Source organism: Delphinus delphis, chromosome 4, assembly GCF_949987515.2.
Source record: "Delphinus delphis chromosome 4, mDelDel1.2, whole genome shotgun sequence".
Taxonomy (NCBI): Eukaryota; Metazoa; Chordata; class Mammalia; order Artiodactyla; family Delphinidae; genus Delphinus; species Delphinus delphis.
This window is the reverse complement of record NC_082686.1, coordinates 87,867,193-87,892,529: the sequence shown is the minus strand read 5'-3', so window position 1 is coordinate 87,892,529 and position 25,337 is coordinate 87,867,193. Positions and strand designations below refer to the sequence as shown.

General features: G+C 40.3%; 1 protein-coding gene and 1 pseudogene across 2 annotated transcripts in view; both read left to right on the top strand.

The window, feature by feature from the left end:
• The window catches only part of LOC132424195 (calcium-activated potassium channel subunit beta-2), a 248,767-nt gene extending 244,176 nt beyond the window's left edge, over nt 1-4,591 (top strand). For both annotated transcript variants that reach the window (XM_060009987.1, XM_060009986.1), the window contains exon 5: nt 3,966-4,591. In XM_060009987.1, the coding sequence (XP_059865970.1) occupies nt 3,966-4,250 (285 nt within the window). In that variant the 3' untranslated portion in view covers nt 4,251-4,591. The remainder of the gene's footprint in view (nt 1-3,965) is intronic.
• A 12,804-nt stretch (nt 4,592-17,395) lies between these two features.
• LOC132424194 (tubulin polyglutamylase complex subunit 2 pseudogene) lies at nt 17,396-18,276 on the top strand (annotated as a pseudogene).
• The last annotated feature ends 7,061 nt before the right edge of the window (nt 18,277-25,337 follow it).

Here is a 25,337-nt window from a genome sequence, read left to right as displayed (position 1 = left end):
AGATAGTAGTGCACCCTGAAAAGATGGGAAAAAACATGCCCAGAAATTAGACATATGACATCCCCATAATCAGCACCTTAAATTTAGGGATATTTAAATTAGAAATTTCCTGAAACTGCCTACGGACCATAGATTCAGAAATGCTTCTGTGATTGACAAAGTTTAGTCACTACTCACCAAAACTGAATTATGGCACAGTTAAGGGCATCTTTGTGCAGAAATGAAGGGAAGAATGTGTCCCAAAACAGCTTGCACTGAGCATCAAGAAGAAAAGCATGGAAAATGAACCTACTCCTTTCCATTGCTGAGAAAGAGGATCATGGTGAAGGGCAAGGTCAAATTAGATATCTGACTTACTCAAGGGCTAACTGGATACATCATGGACCTGAGGGCTCCATGGCTTAAGCTATTGTGGGTATTAACTAATCCTGCAGCTCCACATGGCTTCTATTTCATTAGTGGATTTCATAGGTCTTTTAAGCTTCTCCTCTACTCTACATCAAGCAGTAATGCCACAACAAATGTGAAAGCTCTGGAAAACACAGAAAAGGAAAACCTCTCTGGAGGAATCTGTGTCCCGATACTGCAGGAAACTATGGTACATAGCAGAGTGTGAATACTGTTTTCCTCTCCTCTACCAAACATTTCAAACAGTCCCACTTGCCAAAATCAAGCAGATACTAGGAGTGCAAACTAAAATTGTCTAAATGTTGTGGGATTCGCCTTTTTAAAAGTGATGGTAAGAAGCAGAAAGTCTCAAACAAGAATGAAAATAACATCCCAGTTTACTCTCTCACCTCCTCTGTCCATCACTAATGTTCAAAGAACTCAAAAGTTTAGAGTACTCCAAGACTGCCAGCTGGGGATCTCTACATCCTTTGAATATAGGGATTATGTCTCCTTCTCCAGCACAGAACACAAAGCCTGGCACGTCATACATGCTTAATAAACATGTACACAATACTCATTGTTTGTGGACACTGAAGAAGTCCCATCTGACTTTAGAACCAAGATATTTATGCTTCAATGAGCAGTGTTTTTGTTTTTATCTTGTAGGCATTGTGGACTAGGATGCCCTGGATACCACAGAGTTCTCACAAATTTGTGGCCCACCTCTGTGAAGTGTAGAGCCTTTACTAAGAGCCTTTTCAGCCTCATTGCTGGTCCCACTTCATCATTCCCACCACCCTTGTCCTGTTTCTCTCTAATGATCTGTTTTAAATTGTTTATGTTTTTCATGCCTATACCCAGCATGCTAATGGTACTTTAGAGACACTCAAAACATATTGATTAGATTTCATCAAACTTAACCCCTCTCTGAAATAAGACACTACCCTTTTAATAAAAGAACAAATGAAGAACAAACCCTTCCCCTGAGGTGATCCTGAGAATTAATAGTTCCCTTCCTACCATCATAAAGAAAAGGAGGCTGACCAGTGAGGTTATCCAGCCAAATATACCCTTCCTACTGCCCCCACTCCTTCCCACAGCTTTTATTTTTAGGGTGAAGGCCTGTCACTTTTTGCTTCACACATGCCTAGTGAAGCATGGCTTAGCAAAAGCCCAACAGGTACTTTCTCGAAACTTTCACTTCTCTATTGATGTGAAAGATTCTGGAAGGGAGGCTAAGAAAACTTTCAGTTGCTTTCCAAAGAACTGGAGAGAAGATGCAATTGCTAAATCCTTGTGGTAAGGGAAAAGACAGTCAGGAGAAGGTGACAGGATCCAGGTTTCCTCAGCTGGGGAGATGAAGGGTCACGTTGTGGGGCCATCTCTGTATTTTCAATACTAAAGAGAATTTAAGGGAGTTGGAAAAGCACAAAGGTTTATTAACAAAATTCAGGATTAAGAAGAGAGATGTGAGGGCTTCCCTGGTGGCGCAGTGGTTGGGAGTCCGCCTGCCAATGCAGGGGACACGGGTTTGAGCCCTGGTGTGGGAAGATGTAGAAAATGTATCATGGCAGTCATAGACCAATTTTCATACTAAGTTATAACTCACTGAGAAATTCTGCTTTCTTGGAGATACTTTCAGACCCTTAATGTTGTGCTAGTACCAGCTCTCTGCACTAACCACATTCATGAGTGTACTCACATTTATTCTTAGCTGATTAAATATGAGGTTGTCAACCAGCCCTTGTATGAGAATATTAAGCCTTGTTTATGATAAATATCAGCATGCTCATCCTCCATTCTTAACTAATTGAAGAATCTTCCTGCTGTTTATAAACAAATAATCCGGTGATTACAGCACAGTGAAAAAAAGCAAGTGCCAGTATACCCACTAAAAAGTCAGGGGAAAGAGTCATTCAAACATACTCCATTAGCAAAACTCATTCCATTTCTTTTATATTTTCTTCCTGTGAAATATACAAATCTAAATTGGTTCTGGAATCCAAGGTCCTACCCACAAGCTCCCATCAGTATAGCTCAAAGTTCACCAACAGCCCACCTCATCCGTATCTCTACATACAGTTGCATGAGTTGTGTACTGTACAATCCTAGGGGGTACCAGTGACATTGTAAAACTCATAGATGTCAATATTTAAATCACAACTTATAAACTGGTAGTAGCAGTAAAATATGTGGGGTTTTTTTCATAAAATCAGTGTACTATCACAATTTTTCAACAGAGAATAGCAGTGTTTTGATGAGGGGGCATAGTTTTCTAATTCACATTAAAACATGAGATTAGCAGTGATCTTGTCACAGACCATTTTAATTCAGGTAAATCAATTAATCATTTGATAATGTATATAACAAAGGATAGGAATTTTTTTCCTATTGGGAGGCACCTTACCATAAAGAGGGCAAAGACTTAACCAAGGGCCCACACATCTCCCAAAGAAGTTACTTAAATCACTTTTTTCCTCACTTTTTAAAAAGTTAAATGCATTGTTATATCAGTTTTGTCACTGTTCACATACAGACCAAGGAAGAGGTTCACAGAGATTTCATCTCCTCAAAGACTGATCTATAAATTAGGAAAATATACGCAAAAACATATCCAATAAGTAATAAAAAGAAAAACTACAAAGTTCTTTAATTCCATCTGTAACCAGAGAAGAGGGAGGGAGAAGAGAAGGAGAAAGGAGAACAGGAAGAGGGAATAGAGGGGAAAGTAACATAGAGAGGTGAGGGCTGGCAGGCAGGGCAGGGCAGGGAAGGAAAAGAGAGATACAAAGAAAGAAATCAGAGGATGTAAGTGTGTAGGAAAAAAAAGGAGAGGCATATACAAGAGATATAGCAAGAAAGATAGCAGGTGAAAAAATCAAAGAAAAGTTATTGTAAATTCTCAGATGAGTGCTGGTTTAAGAGTAAACTGAATTGATTCTGCTTTATGTTTCCTTGCTTTATGGAAAAAGTTACCTTGTCAACATTAACTGGGCATGAACCATTTATCACAGCTCTTTATTCAATATCTCTACACTTTCTGAGATTCTTTTTTAGCAGCTCACCAGGGGTACAGCTGTCTTCTTGACTAGCAGCAAGGTGACCAAGGTGATTTGGCTGAAAAAAATGAAGCCAAGCTGAAAAGATAAGAGTAAGAGTTCCCTGAGATAACTGACAGCTGTGGACAGATACAAGACAGAAAGGTCAACACTCTGGTTCCACGGAAAAGTATGTTCAGTGGAGAATAACGAACACTCACCATGCTTAGCTGTGGCAAAAGGAATCCACTGGAGTTATCCAATTGTTTTTTGGAGTCACCCAATTTTAATCAATATTTAAGCTATATGAGTGAGCTATCAAAGTACATCTTGGCCGGATACCTAAAAACATTGTTTTAATCAGTGTGTGAGTTCTTAGGGTTTCTAGAGGCACTAGTTTGAATATGAAAAGAAAAACCATCATGGTTATTTCACAGATCATTAAGTTGGCCTCAGTACTCCTCCTAGTACCACACACACACACATACACACACACATAGAGTATCTTCTGGTGACAGTTTATCTCATTTTCCACAGTGCTCCTATATACCTAAGTGTGGAAAAAATTTTGAAGAATCCATGTCCCTGGTGAATGTTGTCATGGAAAACTTCAGGAAGTACCAACACTTCTCCTGCTATTCTGACCCGGAAGGAAACCAGAAGAGTGTCATCCTAACCAAACTCTACAGTTCCAACGTGCTGTTCCATTCACTCTTTTGGCCAACATGTATGATGGCTGGGGGCGTGGCTATCGTTGCCATGGTGAAACTCACACAGTACCTCTCCCTGCTCTGTGAGAGGATTCAACAGATCAATAGATAAAAGCAAAGTGGATGAGATCATTTTCTTTAAAGCTCAAATACTGTTTTCTTTCATTCTTCACCAAAGAACCTTAAGTTTGTAATGTGCAGTCTATTATGAGTTCCTTAATATATTCTTATACGTAGAGCAATAATGCAAAAGCTGTTCTATATGCAAACATGATGTCTTTATTATTCAGGAGAAGAAATAACTGTTTTCTGTTGGTTGGGTTTTTTTCATAATCTTGGTTCAAAGCTGGAACTAGTACTTCCTTCTCTCCTTCCACCAAAATCAGGCTCAGTTATTCATTTGCCAAGCTTCGTGGAGGTATATAGACAATATCAGTGTGATAAGGTCTGTGCTCAGAGTGGTCAGATTTCTTGAAGATATTTCTGCAATATTTTTCATCATTCATTGTTTACTAAAGCTGCAGCCAAAAATATTTTTTTTCCTTACTCTATACTGAGCCCTGTAGCAAGTGAAGGTACCAGATTTCCTTTAGGACTTTAGGCATTTTCCTTGTATTTCTACCATATCACTGTAAAGAAGGGGGGAAACCCAGCCAGCTATTTTTCTTTTATTACTTTATACTCATAACTTTAGATTTTTTAACTGATTTCCAAAAAATAAGCTGTTTTCCTTAACCAATTCTATAATCTCTTCCTGTGCTTTAAATAGAAAGTGAACAGAGCCCTTTTCCATGTAAGACACTGCTACTGTGTGAGGAAATAACATTTACAAGGAGTTTCATTACCTGTGAACTGACAATGTTGAATAGATGCTCCATTACAATCTGGGAAAGTCTATGTTACTAAGATATTTGTGTTAAAATCTTTATTCCATTTCAATTGAACTGTTAGATGGTAAAATTAAGATCCTACTTGCTGGTCAAGACTGGTGGACTGATTTCAATGGGTAAATCTATTGTGGCAAATTAACATATTGGAATATTGCTTTTGGGAATTTATGTTTAAATTAATGAGTATGTAGTTTCTCTTTCTGACAAGTACTCCCTGATGGGATTTTAAAGCTATATGCACAGAATATTTGTCTCCTCTACATGTTTTACTTTTCTATTTACAGTTCCCTTTTTTGTTGTTAGATTTTATACACACTTTTTTTTCCTGACACACACTTGAACTGAATAACAGATTTAAAGGAAGCCTTTGTTCACACTGACATTAACTTCTTGTGTTTGGAGGTGGAGGTGGGGGTGGGGGTGGGGGAATGAGGAATTGGTTTTAAACAAAAACATTCCGTCTTTTATTTAACATCAATGTCAGAAGAAGAAGACAAACATCTATCTTTCTCATCTATTTAAGTAACTTTTTCTAATGTAGTATCAAGGTATTGCAGAATTTTACAAATCATATTTGTGGAACAAATGGTGACATTAATCTGATGAAGTAGAAAGTATTCTGCAATATTGTAATACACAGTTTGACTTTTCATAAATAAATCCATAGGGTATAATCAGGACTTCAAATGTGTAATTAAAACTTAAAAGAAAATCCATTATATCAGCAAGATTTGAATACCTCTTACACTCTAAGCTGGCAAGCCCATGGCAGGCCAAAAACCTATGATTCACTATTTTTAAGCTTATTTAAAGAGATTATAAAGAAAGTTCCCTTTTTAACACCCAAACACATACACACAATATTATGAATACTTGGAAAATATGATGGAAAGCTCAATTCTTACTCCACCTTAAAAACATAATTCTGAAGATGACAGAGAAATCTTTGTGACTACAGAGCTAAAAATTTACAACCTTTAATGTTCCTTGGGCTTCCTTCAAGTGATCCAAGGGTGAAACATATGCAAGTATTATTATATGAGTTACTTTTTATTTTCTTCTGGATTTTTAATTAAAGATTCCCAACTGATGTATCAGATAAGATTGTAGAAATCTCAAAATAATGACACCAAAAAGAAGTTAACTAGTGCCTTCTTGAATTCCAATAAAGCAACAGCCCCTTAAAGTAATTTAAATGTATATGCAATTAAATACTCATTATTAAAGGAGAAAGAACTGGGGCTAGTAATAATGTTTTAAATGCTTTGCATGTGTTAACTAACAATGTTTATAACAACCCTATTAGAGGGAGCACTATTATTATCCTATCCTACAGATGAGAATGTTGAAGCTCAGAGATGTTAAGTAGCTTCCCCAAGGTTACACAAACACTAAGATGACACAGAGCTGAGAAAGTACCCAGCTTGCAGCTTTCCCATTGTGGTAACCATTTACACGGCTTTGGGGTCTTTCAGGTAACACTAATGAGGTCTGGAAGGGAAGCAGGACTGAACAGACAATTTTTAAGCTGAATCTGTTCCACCCTTTCACATTTGCAGGAACTATAAGGAATAATACAAAGTATACCACTGACTTCTCTCTTAAGAATGAATTTGTAATCTACTGGAAGGGTTGAGATAATACATACGAAAAAATAGAGAACAGCTAGGTCTTTAATCCACATCAATGCGGATAATATCTAAAGAGGGTTGGTATGAGGCTTAACTGGGAGGTATTAAGTAAAATGCCTAGCACTGTATATAGCATATAATAGATGCCTACCAAGTGGTAATTATTACTATTAATAGCAAAATGTATAAGTCATATTAATAGTATTAGTATAACCACTAGTAGTATATGGTCTCTTGGAGCTAGAATAGCTTAAAACATCGTTTTGCCCAAAACTCACACCAATGCATAAATCCCTTCTAATCCTTAGCAGGGATCATCTAGCCATAGGGATAGTTACTACTTGAATCCTACCAGAAGTGAGACAGGTTACCAGTTAATAAAACAATGCTAAAAATTTTCCTGATAACAATTTGAAATCTGCCTCCCTATATCTACTCACTAAATCCACACAAAACCAGATCAATACTCTTGTCACTAACTTATTCTATTAGTGTTATTTTATTTAAAAATGGAGGGAGAGTAGGGAAAGAGCAACTTCCATTTGTTTAGAGTAAAAGACCATAGAAAATAACTCATTCATCCAGAATTATGACATAAATGAAAATTTATAAAGGTAGCATAAATGACATCAACTTTAAAAGGTTAATAATATAATTGTTAGAACCTAAACATTCATGAATTAATTAAATTGATAAGTTAGCTAAACCCTTTAATGCCCATGTGAATTTTATACCTCTCAAGTATGATTTGGCTTTCTGGAAAGTAACACTATCTGAAATTTTACATTATGTCCTTATTCAACTTTATGACAACAAACTAAGTTGTCTAAGTAACCAGATTACTTAGGAGCATAGATGTTTTCCTAACAAAATGTTGCTACAATTGTGCCATGGGTTCATCTTGGCTAAGGTACCATTCTCCAGTGCAATGCCAAGGAATTGGAAGGAAATGTCATTCTGTGCATTCTTGTAGTGACTTTATGAGCAAATGTTTCATTTAGGTAGGAAGAGAAGTTGTTCTCTCAAACAATATAATCACTTAATTAGGGCTTCCAGATCTGTTCTTCAGCCAAGTTCTTCTAAAACAAATTTAATCCCCAAGCCCTTGCAAACTGTAATATGACTTGTTATCAACATAGTATGAGATCAGGCTATGGAGAAAGCTTCAAGGTTCTCTCCCCAATCCCACTACCTATTAGCACAATTAGCAGTACCATAAGTTTTCGTAGGTAGAAGTCACAATATCTCTTTATAAAAATCTCTCCTCCCCCTCCTTGGTGTCTCTCTCTCTCTCTCTCCACCCCCCTTTCTCTCAGCTCTATTTCTTCTCTTGTTTAAACTCCATACACCAGCAAAGATGATCCCCAGCCATTACATGTTCACGAAATCCCTTGTGTCTATAATCAAAACAGGAGAAAAACCCAGCATTCATATCAGTCCTCAAAAATGCCAGTTCTCTTTGTATCACTTGTATACTACTGGGCCCATCCCCGTAATGACTGACAGCAGGGCACATTATCTGCAGGCCCACCAGGTGGGAGTCAAATAATTCCCCAGATGTAAACACATGTGTGTGAAATAAGAGAGGAAGGGGTGCTTGGCAAGCAAAAACAACAGATGCCCACTACAGGCAACTTGGACAAACTCATACCAGATTCTTCTGCCAACACAGCTTTTGGTTGGAGAAAAAGTGCCACACATATGGGAAGGAAAAACTAGTGTTACTGAGAGAGTAAAGGAGTAAAAAGAGCTGGCGCTCAAATTTTACCTTGCAATTTTTCTATGAATCCTCTAATTATCTCATAAAATTTTTTTAATTCTGGTTTTCACTCAATGAGAGATACAGGAATATTTTGATTTCAGTCAGAGAGGTTCCCTTAGGGTCAACTGACACCATGCTAAGAGCAAAGAATTGATAGGAAACAGAAACAAGTTTAAAAGAAGGGAGGGTAGTGATAATATATGGGGAAAGGAGATTTGGAATTAGAAAATCTAATTTAAGCAACTATTGCTATTCATCAGTTACTAGAGAATTTCTCTGTGTTTTTCTTAAGGGCCTTCTCCTTCGAGGTTAATAAATACCTATTTAGACTAGCACAGATTCTGTTGTCCCATTTATTGCTTGTTTTGGAGTAAATTCATTTAAGGAGCATGTGAAGAGATGAATGGGTAGTTCTCCCTACCCTTTAGCTTTTTCACACATCATAACATTTAAGAAAACGGTTCCTTCTTAGACCATGCAGTGAGAGAGCTGGTCACAGAGACAGCAACAGGAAGCATCACTCACCATCTGAAATACTATGGTGACTTCAACATCTAGACATCCATATAATACCCTCAACTTAGGTCTGTCCAAACTCATCAGCCTCCTCCAGTTAGAGAATCATCAAAGCTCTGCTCTTTTATTTGCTGCACTAAAATCCAGCAGCAGTTTGTAAGGCAGCTGCAAAGCCTGACACTTAGCTCCTTCCCATGGTGAGCAAACAGACTGTCCTGGTGCCATCCTTGAGCATGAAAGAAGTATCATTTCAGAAAAATTAACAGTATCCGTCTCTAACCAAAAGCATTCAGCTGCTGTAGCTGACATGTAGCAATGCTGAGAAGAAAGCAGTGATTGGGGACTCATACTACATGTAAAATATATTCCTTCCTTTCCAACAGTTCTGACACATACAGAATTTAGTGCAAATACTACACTTAGGTCCATCTCTAGAAAGTCATAATCAGCTGGGAAATTTCAGCTTTTCTAGGAACAGAGAGTGCCCTAAATATAGCTTGGGCAACTGTTAATGGAAATCCCAGGAGCCAGGTCCAGCTCAGCCAGTCGAGGCCACGCAAAACAAACTGGTTTGTTGCTAACACCAACAAAGAGGCCTTCCAACTCTCAATTTCTTTGAAAATGTCACACTATCTGGCTGAATAAATAACCCTTGAATACTAACAACACTCAAGTTATCCTGGCAAACACCCAAGACTATTTAGAAGATTCTACCTGGTGTCTGTGAGAAGTCACATGTCCAAATCATCCAACAGTGGAAATCACTCCACTTCTAAGAATGAAGTCTTTTAATAGCTGAGTAGCCTCAGAAACTCCCAGCGTTTACCACTAAATTCAAAAAACCCACTGAGACTGGAACAAAGGGGCCCTTTGGAAGACCAGGTAAAGCCAGCAGTTTACTTTACCTCTGATATCAGTGTAGTTTGTGGTCCCTGAACAGCAGCCACTGGGCAAACTACAAGCTACCTTCACATAGTCATTCCCCCCATTTCCACTTCTATTTTGTGTAAAGTAGGAAATCAAACCCAACGCAACCCTGACATTGGTAGGCATCAAGGCCTGCTAAAAGGAAGAGGCTTTCATTCAGCAATAGACGTAGACCAGCCTGATGTTCTGCCTTTATTTAGGAAAATTTACATCCCAAGACCTAGTAACAGTTTGCTGCTGCAAATGACTTGGATCATGGAGTGAAATGGCCCTTCAAGTCTCTTTCCCACTGTCATCCCCACACCTCTTATGCTTCAGCCATCTAATTAATCCGCGGTCATCCCTAATGTTCTAAATTATTTCACACTTCTGGGCTTTTGCATTTACTGTCTCCTCTGCCTGAGACTCCTTTCTCTGATCTCTCTTCTATTCATCCAGCTAACTAATACTCATTCTTCAAGATTAGCTCAAACTTCGTCTGCACCAGATGATTCAGGTCCAGAGTAGATGCCTATCTTCTGCGCTTCAATAACATCCCATTGCACCCTTCTATAAAAACACTTATCACACCACATGATAGTCGTGGTTTATTTCTCTAGTAGTCCTACAAGTTTCTTGAAGACATGGATTTATTTTATTCATCTTCATTTTATTATGCGTGTATATTCTCAGCCCCTAGTACAATTCCTGGCATATAGGAGGGCTCAATAAATGATACTTAAATGAATAAACAAATAATTGAATTACTAATAAAAAGTAGGCAAATTAAGCAGATTTCGCTGTATTGTGACTTGAATATCTTCCCAAAGAACAAAAATACCTGAAAAGCCACCAGGAGAGATCAGTACCTTTTAGTGTAGATTTTTGTGACCTGACAGTAAAAGTGCAGATGGCCCTGAGCAATGCTGGCTTTCTCAGCCAATAATTCCTCATCACACTAAAGTACCCTATAACCATCTATCACCCCAGAAACGTAAGAGCGGAGCTATAGAAGAACATAAAAGGTAAATTCTGGTAAGAGACAATTGGAGTCTTAAATTTACAGAATGGAATAATGCCCAAGAGGGGGAAGGTCTAAATAAATGATTAGCACACAGGCTTTGGGAACATTCAGACCTGAGTTTGAATCCTGATTCCACTACTCACTAGCTGTGAGATTCAGGAAAATGTATTTAACTTACCTTGCATCAGTTTCTTCATCTGGAACACAGGAATAGTAACACCCAAATCATAAGATTAAATGAGATAATATATAAAATGCTTATCAAAATGTCTACCACATAATAAACACTCATGAAATGACAGCAATTGTTTTATGATGATTAATAATAAAAGGCAGGGGACTTCCCTGGTGGAGCAGTGGTTAAGAATCCGCCTGCCAATTCAGGAGACACAGGTTCGAGCCCTGGTTCTGGGAAGAGCCCACATGCCATGGAGCAACTAAGCCTGTGCACCACAACTACTGAGCCTGGCTCTAGAGCCCGCGAGGCACAACTACTGAAGCCCACGCGCCTAGAGCCCGTGCTCCGCAACAAGAGAAGCCACTGCAATGAGAAGCCCATGTACCACAGTGAAGAGTAGCCCCCGCTCTCTGCAACTTAGAGAAGGCCCGCGCACAGCAAGGAAGACCCAATGCAGCCAAAACTAAATACATAAATAAATAAACTTTTCTAAAAATAATAATAATAGTAAAAGGCAGAGACTATTATCATTTTTACGACCGGGAACTGGAAGTTTTGAGGCAAAGGAATGCAAGTTGGGTAATAAAGATTAAGACAAGCTTCATCCCTCCTACAATTTTTCTGAGGACTGGCCCCAGCCTCAGCACTTCCAAATGAAACCTCATAACTAAGGTCAGTTCCTGGGACATTTGAAAGCATTCCTGTCAACAGAGGAATGCAGATGGGGAGTCAAGAGATTGATTTGAGATATTATATCACATGCTCCCTAGTTTCTTTGGAGGAGAAACCTCTGAAGAAGATTCTGTTCACTCCCCACAAGTGGTAAGAAAAGGGATTCAGTCCTCATATAGAACCTCATCTAGGCAGTGTGTGAAATTCCAGAAAACTTCTTTAAAATGGAGGCATAAGAGGCTGAGTGAGCAAGCATCTGAGTTTAAGGGCTCCAGAGAGCCACCCATAAAGGAAACAAGGGGTGCAGGGAGAGACTCAGAGGAGGAGGAAAAAGTGAATGTATACACTTAAACCAGAGGCACTAAGACCAAGGCTACATTCAAGGAGTGCCAGACACTCAATCCAACTCCTGTTTCTTGCTAGAAAAGAATGGAGGAACTGACTCTGATTAACCACACACCTTATCCAAATATACTGACATTTTTACACAAAGGATTACCAGGCACTTACTTTAACTTGAGACTAAGGACATAAACATGAACTATCAACTCAGAAAACGAAAATGTTTATCCCTTACTTTCTATCTCCAATTTCCAGCAAACTGGAACGAGTAAGAAGAAAATGACCTAATATGTGGCTAAATAGCATCACACTGGAAACATTTTTATTCTCACCCCACCCCCAAAAAAAGGATGGCTATAAGTGGAACACTTCAGACCCTCAAAAAACATAATGTGTATACTCTGGAGCTCTGGTGTGTCAGGAAAGGACCACAGTGCTTAAGATGTCTACACACAAACATACACACTCGCCCTTCTGGAAGAAATAGCTTATTCAAGTATTTTACCAGGCAGGGCTCATCCGCTTCCTAACTGAGTCATTATCATGTAGTGGCTCTGTTCTAGAAATTTTAAAGGGAAGAAAGTGGGGAGAAGGTAGAGGACAGAAGTTCCAGAAACTCTTTCTTCTCACAAATAAGGTATAACCTGATTTCTATTGCAATTGAGCCAGAATAGCAAACTGGTGTTCAGAGAAAAGGTGATGTTTTTCTGCCTAAAATAAAACCACTAATATACCCAGACATCAGCATAATTGACCGGAAATTAGTTAAAACAGCAGAGAGCTGGAAAAAACACAACACAGAGGGTGTCCTGCCATCATCTGGGATCATTTTTCCCCCATCGCTTACCACATGCTTAAAAGAGGTGGGAAAGCAAATTGCCAACCACAGCAGAACATGACAAGCCCCCTGCTGCTCTCTGTGTCCTCGAGCTGCTCCTTCAGTCTGTTCAACCAAGTTCTGGCTGCGGCTGCCCCAGGGATATTACAAGGGCTTGACTCATTTATACGTATGTCACGTTGTCAGGGTTTTCTCCCAAACAGGTAAAATATGCCACAAATCGTGTAATAAAATATGGCACAATTTGTCACATTTGCAACATTTCCAAATGTCAGTGTCATCTCCCTGGCAAACAAGAGAGGGAAGTGGGTTTTAAAAAATCTGGCCAAAAATGGTTCTGCTCTCTGTATTAAGAGGTTGTTCTGTGGCAGGGTCCTTTCCTGGCATGACTTACAGTACTGTTTTGGGAGTGCTCTCACCAGAGCATAAAAGGAGGAAGAGAAAAACCTCAGGAAGATTCGCTGTAGGCACTGAAGATGTCCAGTGAATAAATGTGAATTATTACTACCTAAAACTTAATTTTACAGAGTTAGGTTAGATGCTTAGCACATGGTCAAAAATAATGTAAAGGGAGATGACCATAGTGACAGGTGATGCAAAAATGAAAGGATCGAGAAAAACGACCAGGCGGTAGCAGAGCCTCTGAGAATTCACCTGCAAAGCAAGCACTGCCTTGACAAATGGGATTTGGTGTCATCTATGCCTGTGTCCCATTGCTATGTTAAACATCTGTCCAAGTATCAGTAACCAGTAAAAAATACAGAAAAGAACATTATACATCATGATTTGAGATATGTCAGATTTCTATAATATAACAGAGACATATAACATGAAGAAGATATTATACCTTCTTTTAAAAAGAACACTTGTGGAGAGGCCCTATATCACTTGGTATAGGCATTCAAATGTATTTTGGGGGGGACAGTGTGGTGTGATGAGAGAAGCACTGGACATGGAGCCTTGCCTCAGCTCTTCCTCTTTCCAGCTAAAAGACAAGCCCCCTAACCTCTCTCCATGTCTCGATTTTCTCCCTTACAAGGTGATGGTGAAAATAATACCTTTCCTCCTCACCTCAGATGGTTATTATGAAGATCAAATGAGATTATGTGCTTGAAAACATTTCATATACTTTGCACAGCTTTTTTTCCCTTTTCCCAAGGACTTCCATCCATGCCAATGGCTTTAAGACCTTCAAATATCAACTGATATTCCAAAATTTGCATATTTAGCTGTGGGCTCTTTCCTAGGTCTCAAAGCTCTATCTTTATTTGCCTCTGGATATCTCCACCTGGGGAGTCTTCAGGCATTTACAACTCAATATGTCCAGTGGAAATGGCCCTCTTTCTAAACCCACACAAACACTTTTGCTCACACGTACCTCCACCCTCCCTGCCATTCACGCTGAACCTCTTGCTTTCCTTGGTACATGATCCAACCACACTGTCACCATGTTGCACTGACCCTATGCCCTAAGCATCTGTGAGGTCAGCCCCTTCTTTTCTATCCACACTGTCACTCTCCTAGTAGCTATAGCCTCAGAATCAGTCTTCCTACCACCAATCTCTCCACTGCCCCCACCTTCTCTACACCAGAAGGAACTTTTACAAATAGATATCTGATCATATCCCACCCTGAGGAGAACTGTGAAATGACTTCCCGTTGCCTTTGTGATGAAGCTCAGATACCGTGACTTGACCTTCAAGTGCTACATGAATTCATCCCACGTTCCATTTCCAGCCTCATCTTCTCCTACCCACATCCCACTCCCCAAGCCGTCCTGTTCTAGCCATATTGAGCTATTTCTTCAAACACACCAAACTTTCTCAAGCCTCTGTGCCTTTGCCCCTGCTCTCTGCCTAGCCTTCCTCCTAGTGTCAGCAGAGGGATTGGTAAAAGCATGGACTCTGGAAACCAAATGCCTGGGTTCATACCCTGTCTCTGCCCTGGGCATGATACTTGTCTCATTTGGGGTTCACCCAAAAGCAGACTCTGAGACAAAGAGCCAGCAGTTTACTTGGAGGTTCAGAAAATACCAGTAGGGGAGTGGGGAAGTATACAACATGATGATTTGATGCATATATATACTGCAAAATCATTACCAACAACAGGGTTAGTTAACACCTTCGTCACCTCACATAATTACCATTTTGTGTCTGTGTATGGTGAGAATATCTACAGTCTACCTTATTAGCAACTGTCAAGTATATAATACAGTATTGTTAACTATAGTCAACATGTTGGACATTAGATTTCCAGAACTTATTCATCTTATAACTGGAAGTCTGTACCCTTTGACCAACATTTCCCCATTTCCCCCACATCCCAGTCCCTGGAAATTACCATTCTACTCTCTGTTTCTGTGAGTTCAGATATTCTAGATTTCACATATAAGTGATGTCATACAATATTTGTCTTTCTCCGACTTATAACACTGAGCATGATGCCCTCAGGGTCCATCCATGTTGTCAAAATGGCAGGATTTCCTTCTTTCTCATGGCTGAATGATATTCCATTATATATATATATATATTTTTTAATATATGTATATAAAATATATGTATTATATATATAATATATATATATGTGAAATGGATCTAGAGTCAGGATTTATGGGCCTAGGAATTGAGGAATAGAAATGGGAGTAGCACCATTCACTATTAGCCCTAATTATCCACAAGCAAATTTTTGCTTCTCATCCCCATGACCTCCCATCCCCAGCAGACTTCTGCTCTGCTAGTCTAAAGGACTAAGTTTTAAAAGGAGGAATGCTTGAAGTATCTGAAATACAACAATGATTAATAAGACATAATATCATATGTCACATCTATACATATATCTCACATCTTCTTTATCCATTCAACTGTAGCCAGACACTTAGGCTGTTTCCATATCTTGGCTATTGTGAATAATGCTGCAGTGAACATAGGAATGGAGATATCTCTTGGAGATCCTGATTTCATTTGCTTTGGATATATACCCAGAAGTGGGATTGCTGGGTTATATGGTAGTTCTATTTTTAATTTTTTGAGGAAACTCCATAATGTTTTCCATAGTGGCTGTAAGATACTCTCCTAGCTCCAAAGCATATTCCTATCATGGCATTTGCCATATTCCTTTTGACTATTTTTTATTACATTTTTATGGGTCTTTCTTTTCTATCAAGCAGTGTCTTGAAGGGAATTCTTGTCAAATTCTATGCCTAGGACTTCTCTCCACCTGTCAATGCAGGGGACACGGGTTCAAACCCTGGTCCAGGAAGATCCCACATGCCACAGAGCAACTAAGCCCATGCACCAAAACTACTGAGCCTGTGCTCTAGAGCCCGTGAGCCACAACTACTGAAGCCTGCACGCCTAGAGCCCATGCTCCACAACAAGAGAAGCCACTGCAATGAGAAGCCCGCGCACTGCAACAAAGAGTAGCCCCCACCCACTGCAACTAGAGAAAGCTCACGTGCAGCAACGAAGACCCAATGCAGCCATAAATAAATAAATAAATTTATTATAAAAAAAAAATTCTATGCCTAGCACAAAGTGAGCACTCAGTGTTTGTAAAATTGAGTTGAACTAAGTTGTCTTTCATAAAACTTGCTTTCTTTTTATGCCAAAAAAGGAAAGAAAATGGGAGTTAGAGTTAGAAAAAGAAATAAAAAAAGAAGAGAAAGGAGGTGTGTATTCAAAATGCATTAATAGTAGGGGCTCAGTTAGTATTTTCCGAATAAAATAATAAGAGACTATGAAATGAGCACTAGTACGTATCAGGCATTATGTGAAGCACTGAAAATACAACAATGATTAAGACAAAGTCCCTGCCCCAAAAAAGATTACAGAGGGAACACACAGATTAATGAATAAAAGGAATAGATATCACTGAGTTAATAGCGGTAGGGAAGAGACAAGGACACCCAAGGATAGTCACCAGTTCAGGTCAATGCTCTGTAACCAATTTACAAGTGCTAAACAATCACAACCAAAACTGACCTATACTCTGAAGTTTGGGGAACCTCCCTGGTGCCTTGATAGCACATGTTTCCTACTTGGATACTAAATATTTCCAGTTCTATGAGGTCAACTCGACACATTAGAAAATACTACACGGAAACAACCGCCACTAGGGGCGTCGCGCCGAGGCCGTCCCGCCCCGGTCTCTACGCCCGGCCCGATTGGCCGCACGGCGCTGAGGCCCGCCCCCGCTTCCGCGGCCAGCCCCGCAGGGGCGGGAGGGTCCGGGCGGTGGAGTCGCTGTGTCCCGGCGGCGTGGCGTGGAGCACCCGCCGGGGCCGCGGGAACAAGCGCCCCGCGGAACTGCTACTCCCAGAGCAGCCCCGGCCCCCCATCTCCGCCCCGCCGCGCTCTCAGGCGCCGAGCACTACAACTCCCGGCATGCCGTGAACTTGACGGCCGCGCCTCCAGGGTGGAGTCCGGCCCTCCCGGCCGCCCCGCTCTCCCGCCCCGTCCCCGCCGCTCTCCCGGCCGCGCGCGGAACGGGGACGCGAGCCATGGAGGAGACACCGACCCCGCTACTGGGCAGCCGCAAGCTGCACCTGGAGAAGCTGACCTTGGGGGTCACCCACATCCTAGCATCATCCCAAGGTGTGACAGAGGTGACCATCATAGAAAAGGCGCCTGCTGAATGTCACATGATTTGTTCATGGGAACAAAAAAATAACTGTGCTGCCTGAGGATCTGAAGAACTTTTACCTGATGACCAACGGCTTCCACATGACATGGAATGTGAAGCTGGATGAACACACCGTTCCACTGGGCAGCATGGCAATTAACAGCATCTCAAAACTGACTCAACTCAACCAGTCTTCCATGTGCTCTCTTCCTAACGCACCAACTCTTGCAGACCTGGAGGATGATACACAAGAAGCTAGTGAGAACCAGCCAGAGAAGCCTCACTTTGATTCTCGCAGTGCGATATTTGAGGTGATCCTTGCAACCTGAATGGGAAGGTTTGCCTTGCCTACAAAAGAGGTAAACCAGCATTAGCACAAGACACTGAGATCTGGTTCCTGGACAGAGCGTTATACTGGCATTTTCTCACAGATAACTTTACTGCCTATTATCTCCTGCTTATCACCCACCTGGGCCTGCTCCAGTGGGAGTACGCCTTCACAGCTATGGCATTAGCCCACAGGCCAAGCAATGGTTCAACATGTGTAAACCCACCACCTACAACACAAACCTACTCACGGAAGAGACCGACTCCTTTGTGAACAAGCTAGATCCCAGCAAAGTGTTCAAGAGCAAGAACAAGACATTAATCCCCAAATAGAAAGGGCCTGTTCAGCCTGCAGGTGGCCAGAAAGGGCCCACGGGTCCTCCTTCCACCTCTAAATCCTCCTCTGGCTCTGGAAACCATGTCCGAAAATGAGCGCCCAGCTCCCCGCCAGCCCCACAGCGATGATTTCCAAGCACAGATGCCCCAGGTGTGGCCCAAGCCTCAGATTCTGTGTATGGAACCATAGTCCTCTCTCCATCCGAGTGACAAAATCCTAGGCCTTTTACTTCCATTGGCTTGAGCCCGGAGTTGGAAGGGCATACTCAGCTCTCCCTAAGAATCCTTCTCTCATACCCCTTACAGCAGGTTGTGCCACCTACTAATTCTGGAAGCTGTGGAGAATGTAAGGTGTTGTGTAAGTGACTAAGTAGATCTATTAAGAGCTTTCTTTTCTTTCTACTCCAACCCCCTACCCCTCAGCAGTAATTAGAGAAGTCCCCCATAGAAACCACTGGTTTTGACCTATGAGGCATTAGAACTATGCTGCTCAACTGGTAGCACTTTTTTTTTACATCTTTATTAGAGTATAATTGCTTTACAATGGTGTGTTAGTTTCTGCAGGTAGCCACTTTTTAAAGAGCTAAATTTAAGCCATATTAAAAATGGGAGTATTCATGTGGCTAGTGGAGTCTGTATTAGCACAGAGATGATGAAACATTTCTATCATCACAGAAAGTTCTATTGGGCAGCACTGCATTAGAATACTTTTGCATTACCCTTCCTCAGATCAGTTAATTTTTGTTAAAGAATAATGATACCTTAATTTGATGGGTTATAATGTTCCATGAAAAACCTTGAATATCCATTTTTATGTTCTTTATATCCTTCACCACAAACAGATCTTGCTTTGCTCATTTTCAGTTTCCTATAAAGTTTCTCATCTTCATCAGTTTCCTATAAAGTTTCTTGTTTCCAGTTTTGTGATGTGATATTTGTACGTTTGCCAAAATTATCTTTCTCACTTTTTTTTTTAAAGAAGAGGTGATTCTGCTGTACCATTAAAACCAAAACAAAACAAAACCTACCAAGCATTGCTTTGCCAGGACTCTTCATGCACAGTTTTGATGAAATCAGTCACTGTTGACAAGAGCTTCCACCTGCTCTGCCTACTCACAACTGCTCAACAATTCACGGGGTAGCAGAAAAGGATAGAGAGGAACCAAGTTGTCAAGGATAATAGCTGAGGTTTAGTCTTCCAGAAGCATTTTTCTGCCAAAAGTCATCAAAGGGAGAAACAGCAGTGCCAGATAAGAGATTCCAGCATTTGGCTCCTTCCCCAAGTCAGGGTTAGAAGGGGATTGAGAAGTTGTGTCATCTTCCACTGTGGTAGATGTCCTTCCTCTAGAGCTCATGGAGCCCCTGAATTATTTCTTAAGTCCTAGTCCAGTTCTCGATTTCACAAATGAAGCAGCAGAGGAGCCACGAAACAATGGTGCACTTCAAATCAGTGACAATCAGCTGGAATCCCCAAAGGGCTGTAGACAGAAGAGGGTTCTAATAAGGAAAAATTGAGACCTGCCTCAGGAGGAGCAGAGCATTCAAGAGCAGGAATGGCTACCTAATATGTAGGACCCAGTGCAAAGTGACGATGTGGGACCTTTTGTCCAAAAATCAGGTAAACACTACCATTAGAAGTACTAATATGCAGTAGCAATTCTCATATCAGACAAAATAGACTCTAAAATAAAGACTATTATAAGAGACAAAGAAGGACACTACATAATGATCAAGGGATCAACACAAGAAGATATAACAATTGTAAATATTTATGCATCCAGCATAGGAGCACCTCAATACATAAGGCAAATACTAACAGCCATAAAAGGGGAAATCGACAGCAACACAATCATAGTAGGGGACTTTAACACCCCACTTTCACAATAGACAGATCATCCAAATTGAAAATAAATAAGGAAACACAAGCTTTAAATGACACATTAAACAAGATAGAATTAATTGATATTTATAGGACATTCCATCCAAAAACAACAGAATACACTTTCTTCTCAAGTGCTCATAGAGCACTGTCAAGGACAAATCATATCTTGGGTCACAAATCAAGCCTTGGTAAATTTAAGAAAATTGAAATCATATCAAGTATCTTTTCCAAATACAACACTATGAGACTAGATATCAATTACAGGAAAAAATCTGTAAAAAATACAAACACATGGAGGCTAAACAATACACTACTAAATAACCAAGAGATCACTGAAGAAATCAAAGAGGAAATCAAAAAATACCTACAAACAAATGACAAAGAAAACACGATGACCCAAAACTTACGGGATGCAGCAAAGCAGTTCTAAGAGGGATGTTTATAGCAGTACAATCCTACCTCAAGAAACAAGAAAAATCTCAAATAACCTAAGCTTACACCTAAAGCAATTAGAGAAAGAAGAACAAAAACACCCGAAAGTTAGCAGAAGGAAAGAAATCATAAAGATCAGAAATAAATGAAAAACAAATGAAGGAAATGATAGCAAAGATCAATAAACCTAAAAGCTGGCTCTTTCAGAAAAACAAAATTGATAAAGTATTAGCCAGATGCATCAAAAAAAAAGGGAGGGGCTTCCCTGGTGGCGCAGAGGTTGAAAGTCCACCTGCCGATGCAGGGGACACGGGTTTGTGCCCCTGTCCAGGAAGATCCCACATGCTGCAGAGCGGCTCGGCCCGTGAGCCATGGCTGCTGAGCCTGCACATCTGGAGCCTGTTCTCTGCAACGAGAGAGGCCACAATAGTGAGAGGCCCGTGTGCCACAAAAAAAAAAGAAAAAAAGGGAGAAGACTAATAGAAATCAAAAAGGAGAAGTAATACTGACAATGCAGAAATACAAAGGATCATGAGAGATTACTACAAGCAATTATATGCCAATAAAATGGACAACTTGGAAGAAATGGACAAATTCTTAGAAAAGCACAACATTCTGAGACTGAACCAGGAAGTAATAGAAAATATAAACAGACCAGTCACAAGCACTGAAATTGAAACTGTGATTAAAAATCTTCTAAGAAACAAAAGCCCAGGACCAGATGGCTTCACAGGCGAATTCTATCAAACATTTAGAGAAGAGCTAACACCTATCCTTCTCAAACTCTTCCAAAATGTAGCAGAGCGAGTAACACTCCGAAACTCATTCTACGAGGCCACCATCACCCTGATACCAAAACCAGACAGAGATTCCACAAAGGAAGAAGACTACAGGCCAATATCACTGATGAACATAGATGCAAAAATCCTCAGTAAAACACTAGCAAACAGAATTCAACAGCACATTAAAAGCATCATACATCATGATCAAGTGGCATTTATCCCAGGAATGCAAGGATACTTCAATATACTCAAGTCAATGCGATAAACCATATTAACAAATTGAAGGAGAAAAACCATATGATCATCTCAATAGATGCAGAAAAAGCTGTTGACAAAATTCAACACCCATTTATGATAAAAACCCTCGAGAAAGTAGGCATAGAGGGAACTTGCCTCAACATAATAAAGGCCATATATGACAAACCCACAGCCAACATCATTCTCAATGGTAAAAAACTGAAACCATTTCTTCTAAGATCAGGAACAAGACAAAGGTGCCCATACTCACCACTATTATTCAACATAGTTTTGGAAGTTTTAGCCACAGCAATCAGAGAAGAAAAAGAAATAAAAGGAATCCAAATTGGAAAAGAAGTAGTAAAGCTGTCACTGTTTGCAGATGACATGATGCATAGAGAATCCTAAAGATGCTACCAGAAAACTACTAGAGCTAATCAATGAATTTGGTAAAGCAGCAGGAAACAAAATAAATGCACAGAAATCTCTTGCATTCCTATACACTAATGATGAAAAATCTGAAAGAGAAATTAAGGAAACACTCCCATTTACCACTGCAACAAAAAGAATAAAATACCTAGGAATAAACCTACCTAAGGAGACAAAAGACCTGTATGCAGAAAACTATAAGACACTGATAAAAGAAATTAAAGATAATACAAAGAGATGGAGAGATATACCATGTTTTTGGATTGGAAGAATCAACATTGTGAAAATGACTATACTACCCAAAGCAATCTACAGATTCAGTGCAATCCCTATCAAACTACCAATGGCATTTTTCACAGAACTGGAACAAAAAAATTCACAATTCATATGGAAACACAAAAGACCCCGAGTAGCCAAAGCAATCTTGAGAATGAAAAATGGAGCTGGAGGAATTAGGCTCCCTGACTTTAGACTATACTACAAAGCTACACTAATCAAGACAGTATGGTACAGGCACAAAAACAGAAATGTAGGTCAATGCAACAGGATAGAAAGCCCAGAGATAAACCCATGCACGTATGGTCACCCTGTCTTTGATAAAGGAGGCAAGAATATACAGTGGAGAAAAGACAGCCTCTTCAATAAGTAGTGCTGGTGTGACTGAACAGCTACATGTAAAAGAATGAAATTAGAACACTCCCTAGCACCATACACAAAAATAAACTCAAAATGGATTAAAGACCTAAATGTAAGGCCAGACACTATAAAACTCTTAGAGGAAAACATAGGCAGAACATCTATGACATAAATCACAGCAGGATCCTTTTTGACCCACCTCCTAGAGAAATGGAAATAAAAACAGAAATAAACAAATGGGACCTAATTAAACTTCAAAGCTTTTGCACAGCAAAGGAAACCATAAACAAGACGAAAAGACACCCCTCAGAATGGGAGAAAATATTTGCAAATGAAGCAACTGACAAAGGATTAATCTCCAAAATATGCAAGCAGCTCATGCAGCTCAATATCAAAAAAACAAACAACCCTTGGGGCTTCCCTGATGGCGAAGTGGTTGAGAGTCCGCCTGCCGATGTGGGGGACGCGGGTTCGTGCCCCAGTCTGGGAGGATCCCACATGCCGCGGAGCGGCTGGGCCCGTGAGCCATGGCTGCTGGGCCTGTGCGTTCGGAGCCTGTGCTCCGCAACGGGAGAGGCCGCAGCAGTGAGAGGCCCGCGTACCACAAAAAACAAACAAACAAACAAAACCCAATCCAAAAATGGGCAGAAAACCTAAATAGACATTTCTCCAAAGAACATATACAGATTGCCCACATACACATGAAGAATGCTCAACATCACTAATTAGAGAAATGAAAATCAAAACTACAATGAGGTATCACCTCACACCAGTCAGAATGGTCATCATCAAAAAATCTACAAACAATAAATGCTGGAGAGGGTGTGGAGAAAAGGTAACCCTCTTGCCCTGTTGGTGGGAATGTAAATTGATACAGCCACTATGGAGAACAGTATGGAAGTTCGTTAAAAAACTAAAAATAGAACTACCATACAACCCAGGAATCCCACTCCTGGGCATATACCCTGAGAAAACCATAATTCAAAAAGAGTCATGTACCGCAATGTTCACTGCAGCTCTATTTACAATAGCCAGGACATGGAAGCAACCTAAGTGTCCATCAACAGATGAATGGGTAAAGAAGATGTGGCACATATATACAATGGAATATTACTCAGCCATAAAAAGAAACAAAATTGAGTTATTTTTACTGAGGTGGATGGACTGTCATACCGAGTGAAGTAAGTCAGAAAGAGAAAAACAAATACCGTAAGCTAACACATATATATGGAATCTAAAAAAAAAAAAAAAAAAAAAAATGGTTCTGAAGAACCTAGAGGCAGGACAGGAATAAAGACGCAGACGTAGAGAATGGATTTGAGGACACGAGGAGGGGGAAGTGTAAGCTGGGATCAAGTGAGAGAGTGGCATGAACATATATACACTACCAAATGTAAAACAGATACCTAGTGGGAAGCAACCGCATAGCACAGGGAGATCAGCTTTATGTCCACCTAGAGGAGTGGGATAGGGCGGGTGGGAGGGAGATGCAGGAGGGAGGAGATATGGGGATATGTGTATATGTATAGCTGATTCACTTTGTTATACAGCAGAAACTAACACACCATTGTAAATCAATTATACTACAGTAAAGATGTTAAAAAAAAAAAAAGAAAGAAAATACTATGCAGTTCAGGGTAGAAAAGATTTGTTCACTTCCACTAAGTCCAATCTGGACACAGTACGCAAAAGAGAAAAACAATCTCTTGGAAAGGTGTATTTTCTTAAAACTCTTCATGCACTGACATGTAACATTTGCTAAGGATTTATTTAGTGAAAGAAGCAAGGGAGAAGCCAGCATGTAGGGCTTGCTTCAAGCATATATGATGACCTCTTCTGTGGATACCAGTCAGCCTCTTTCCCAGCCACTCCTGCCATCACCAATGGGCTCATTAACAGTGGCCATGGTGGCAAGGATGGAGTTTATACATGGGCTCCACAATATGAACTCCCACTCACAAAAGCTGATCTGGCTACAACCACCGCTGAGTGCCCAATCTGCCAGTAGCAGAGACTAACACTGAGTATGTGACAAGGCACCATTCCCCATCTAGTGGCAGGTTGAAAGCACTGAACCACTTCCATTGTGGAAGGGGTAGTACTTTGTTCTTACTGAAATAGACACTCTGGCTATGGATGTGGCTTCCCTACTTGCTATGCTTCTGCCAAAACTACCATCCTGGGACTTATAGAAGGTGTTACCCACTATCATGGTATTCTAACAATATTGCTTCTGATCAAAGAACTCACTTCTCAGCAAAAGAAGTGTAGCAATAAGCCCATGATCATGGAATCCACTGGTCTTACCATGTTGCCACCATCCAAAACATCTGGCTTAACAGAACAGTGGAAGGACTTTTTGGAGATTCAGTTACAGGGTGCAATACCTTGCAGAGCTAGCGCAAGGCTCTCCAGGAGCCTATATATGCTCTTATTCAGCATCCGATATATGATTATATTTCTCCCAGAGCTGGGATTCACGGGTCCAGGAATTGAGGAATGGAATTAGGTGTGGTACCACTCACTATCAGCCCTAATCAACCACTAGCAAAATTTCTGCTTCTCATCCCCATGACCTCCCATCCTCAGTAGACCTCTGTCCGCTGGTCTAAAGTCTAAGGTTCAAAGGTAGAAATGCTTTCTCCAGTAGACACAAAAATTATTTAATTAAACTGGAAGTTAAGACTGATATGCCACAACTCACTCCTTATGGTTCTAAATCCACAGCCAACGAAAGAGTTACTGTACTGGCTGGGGAG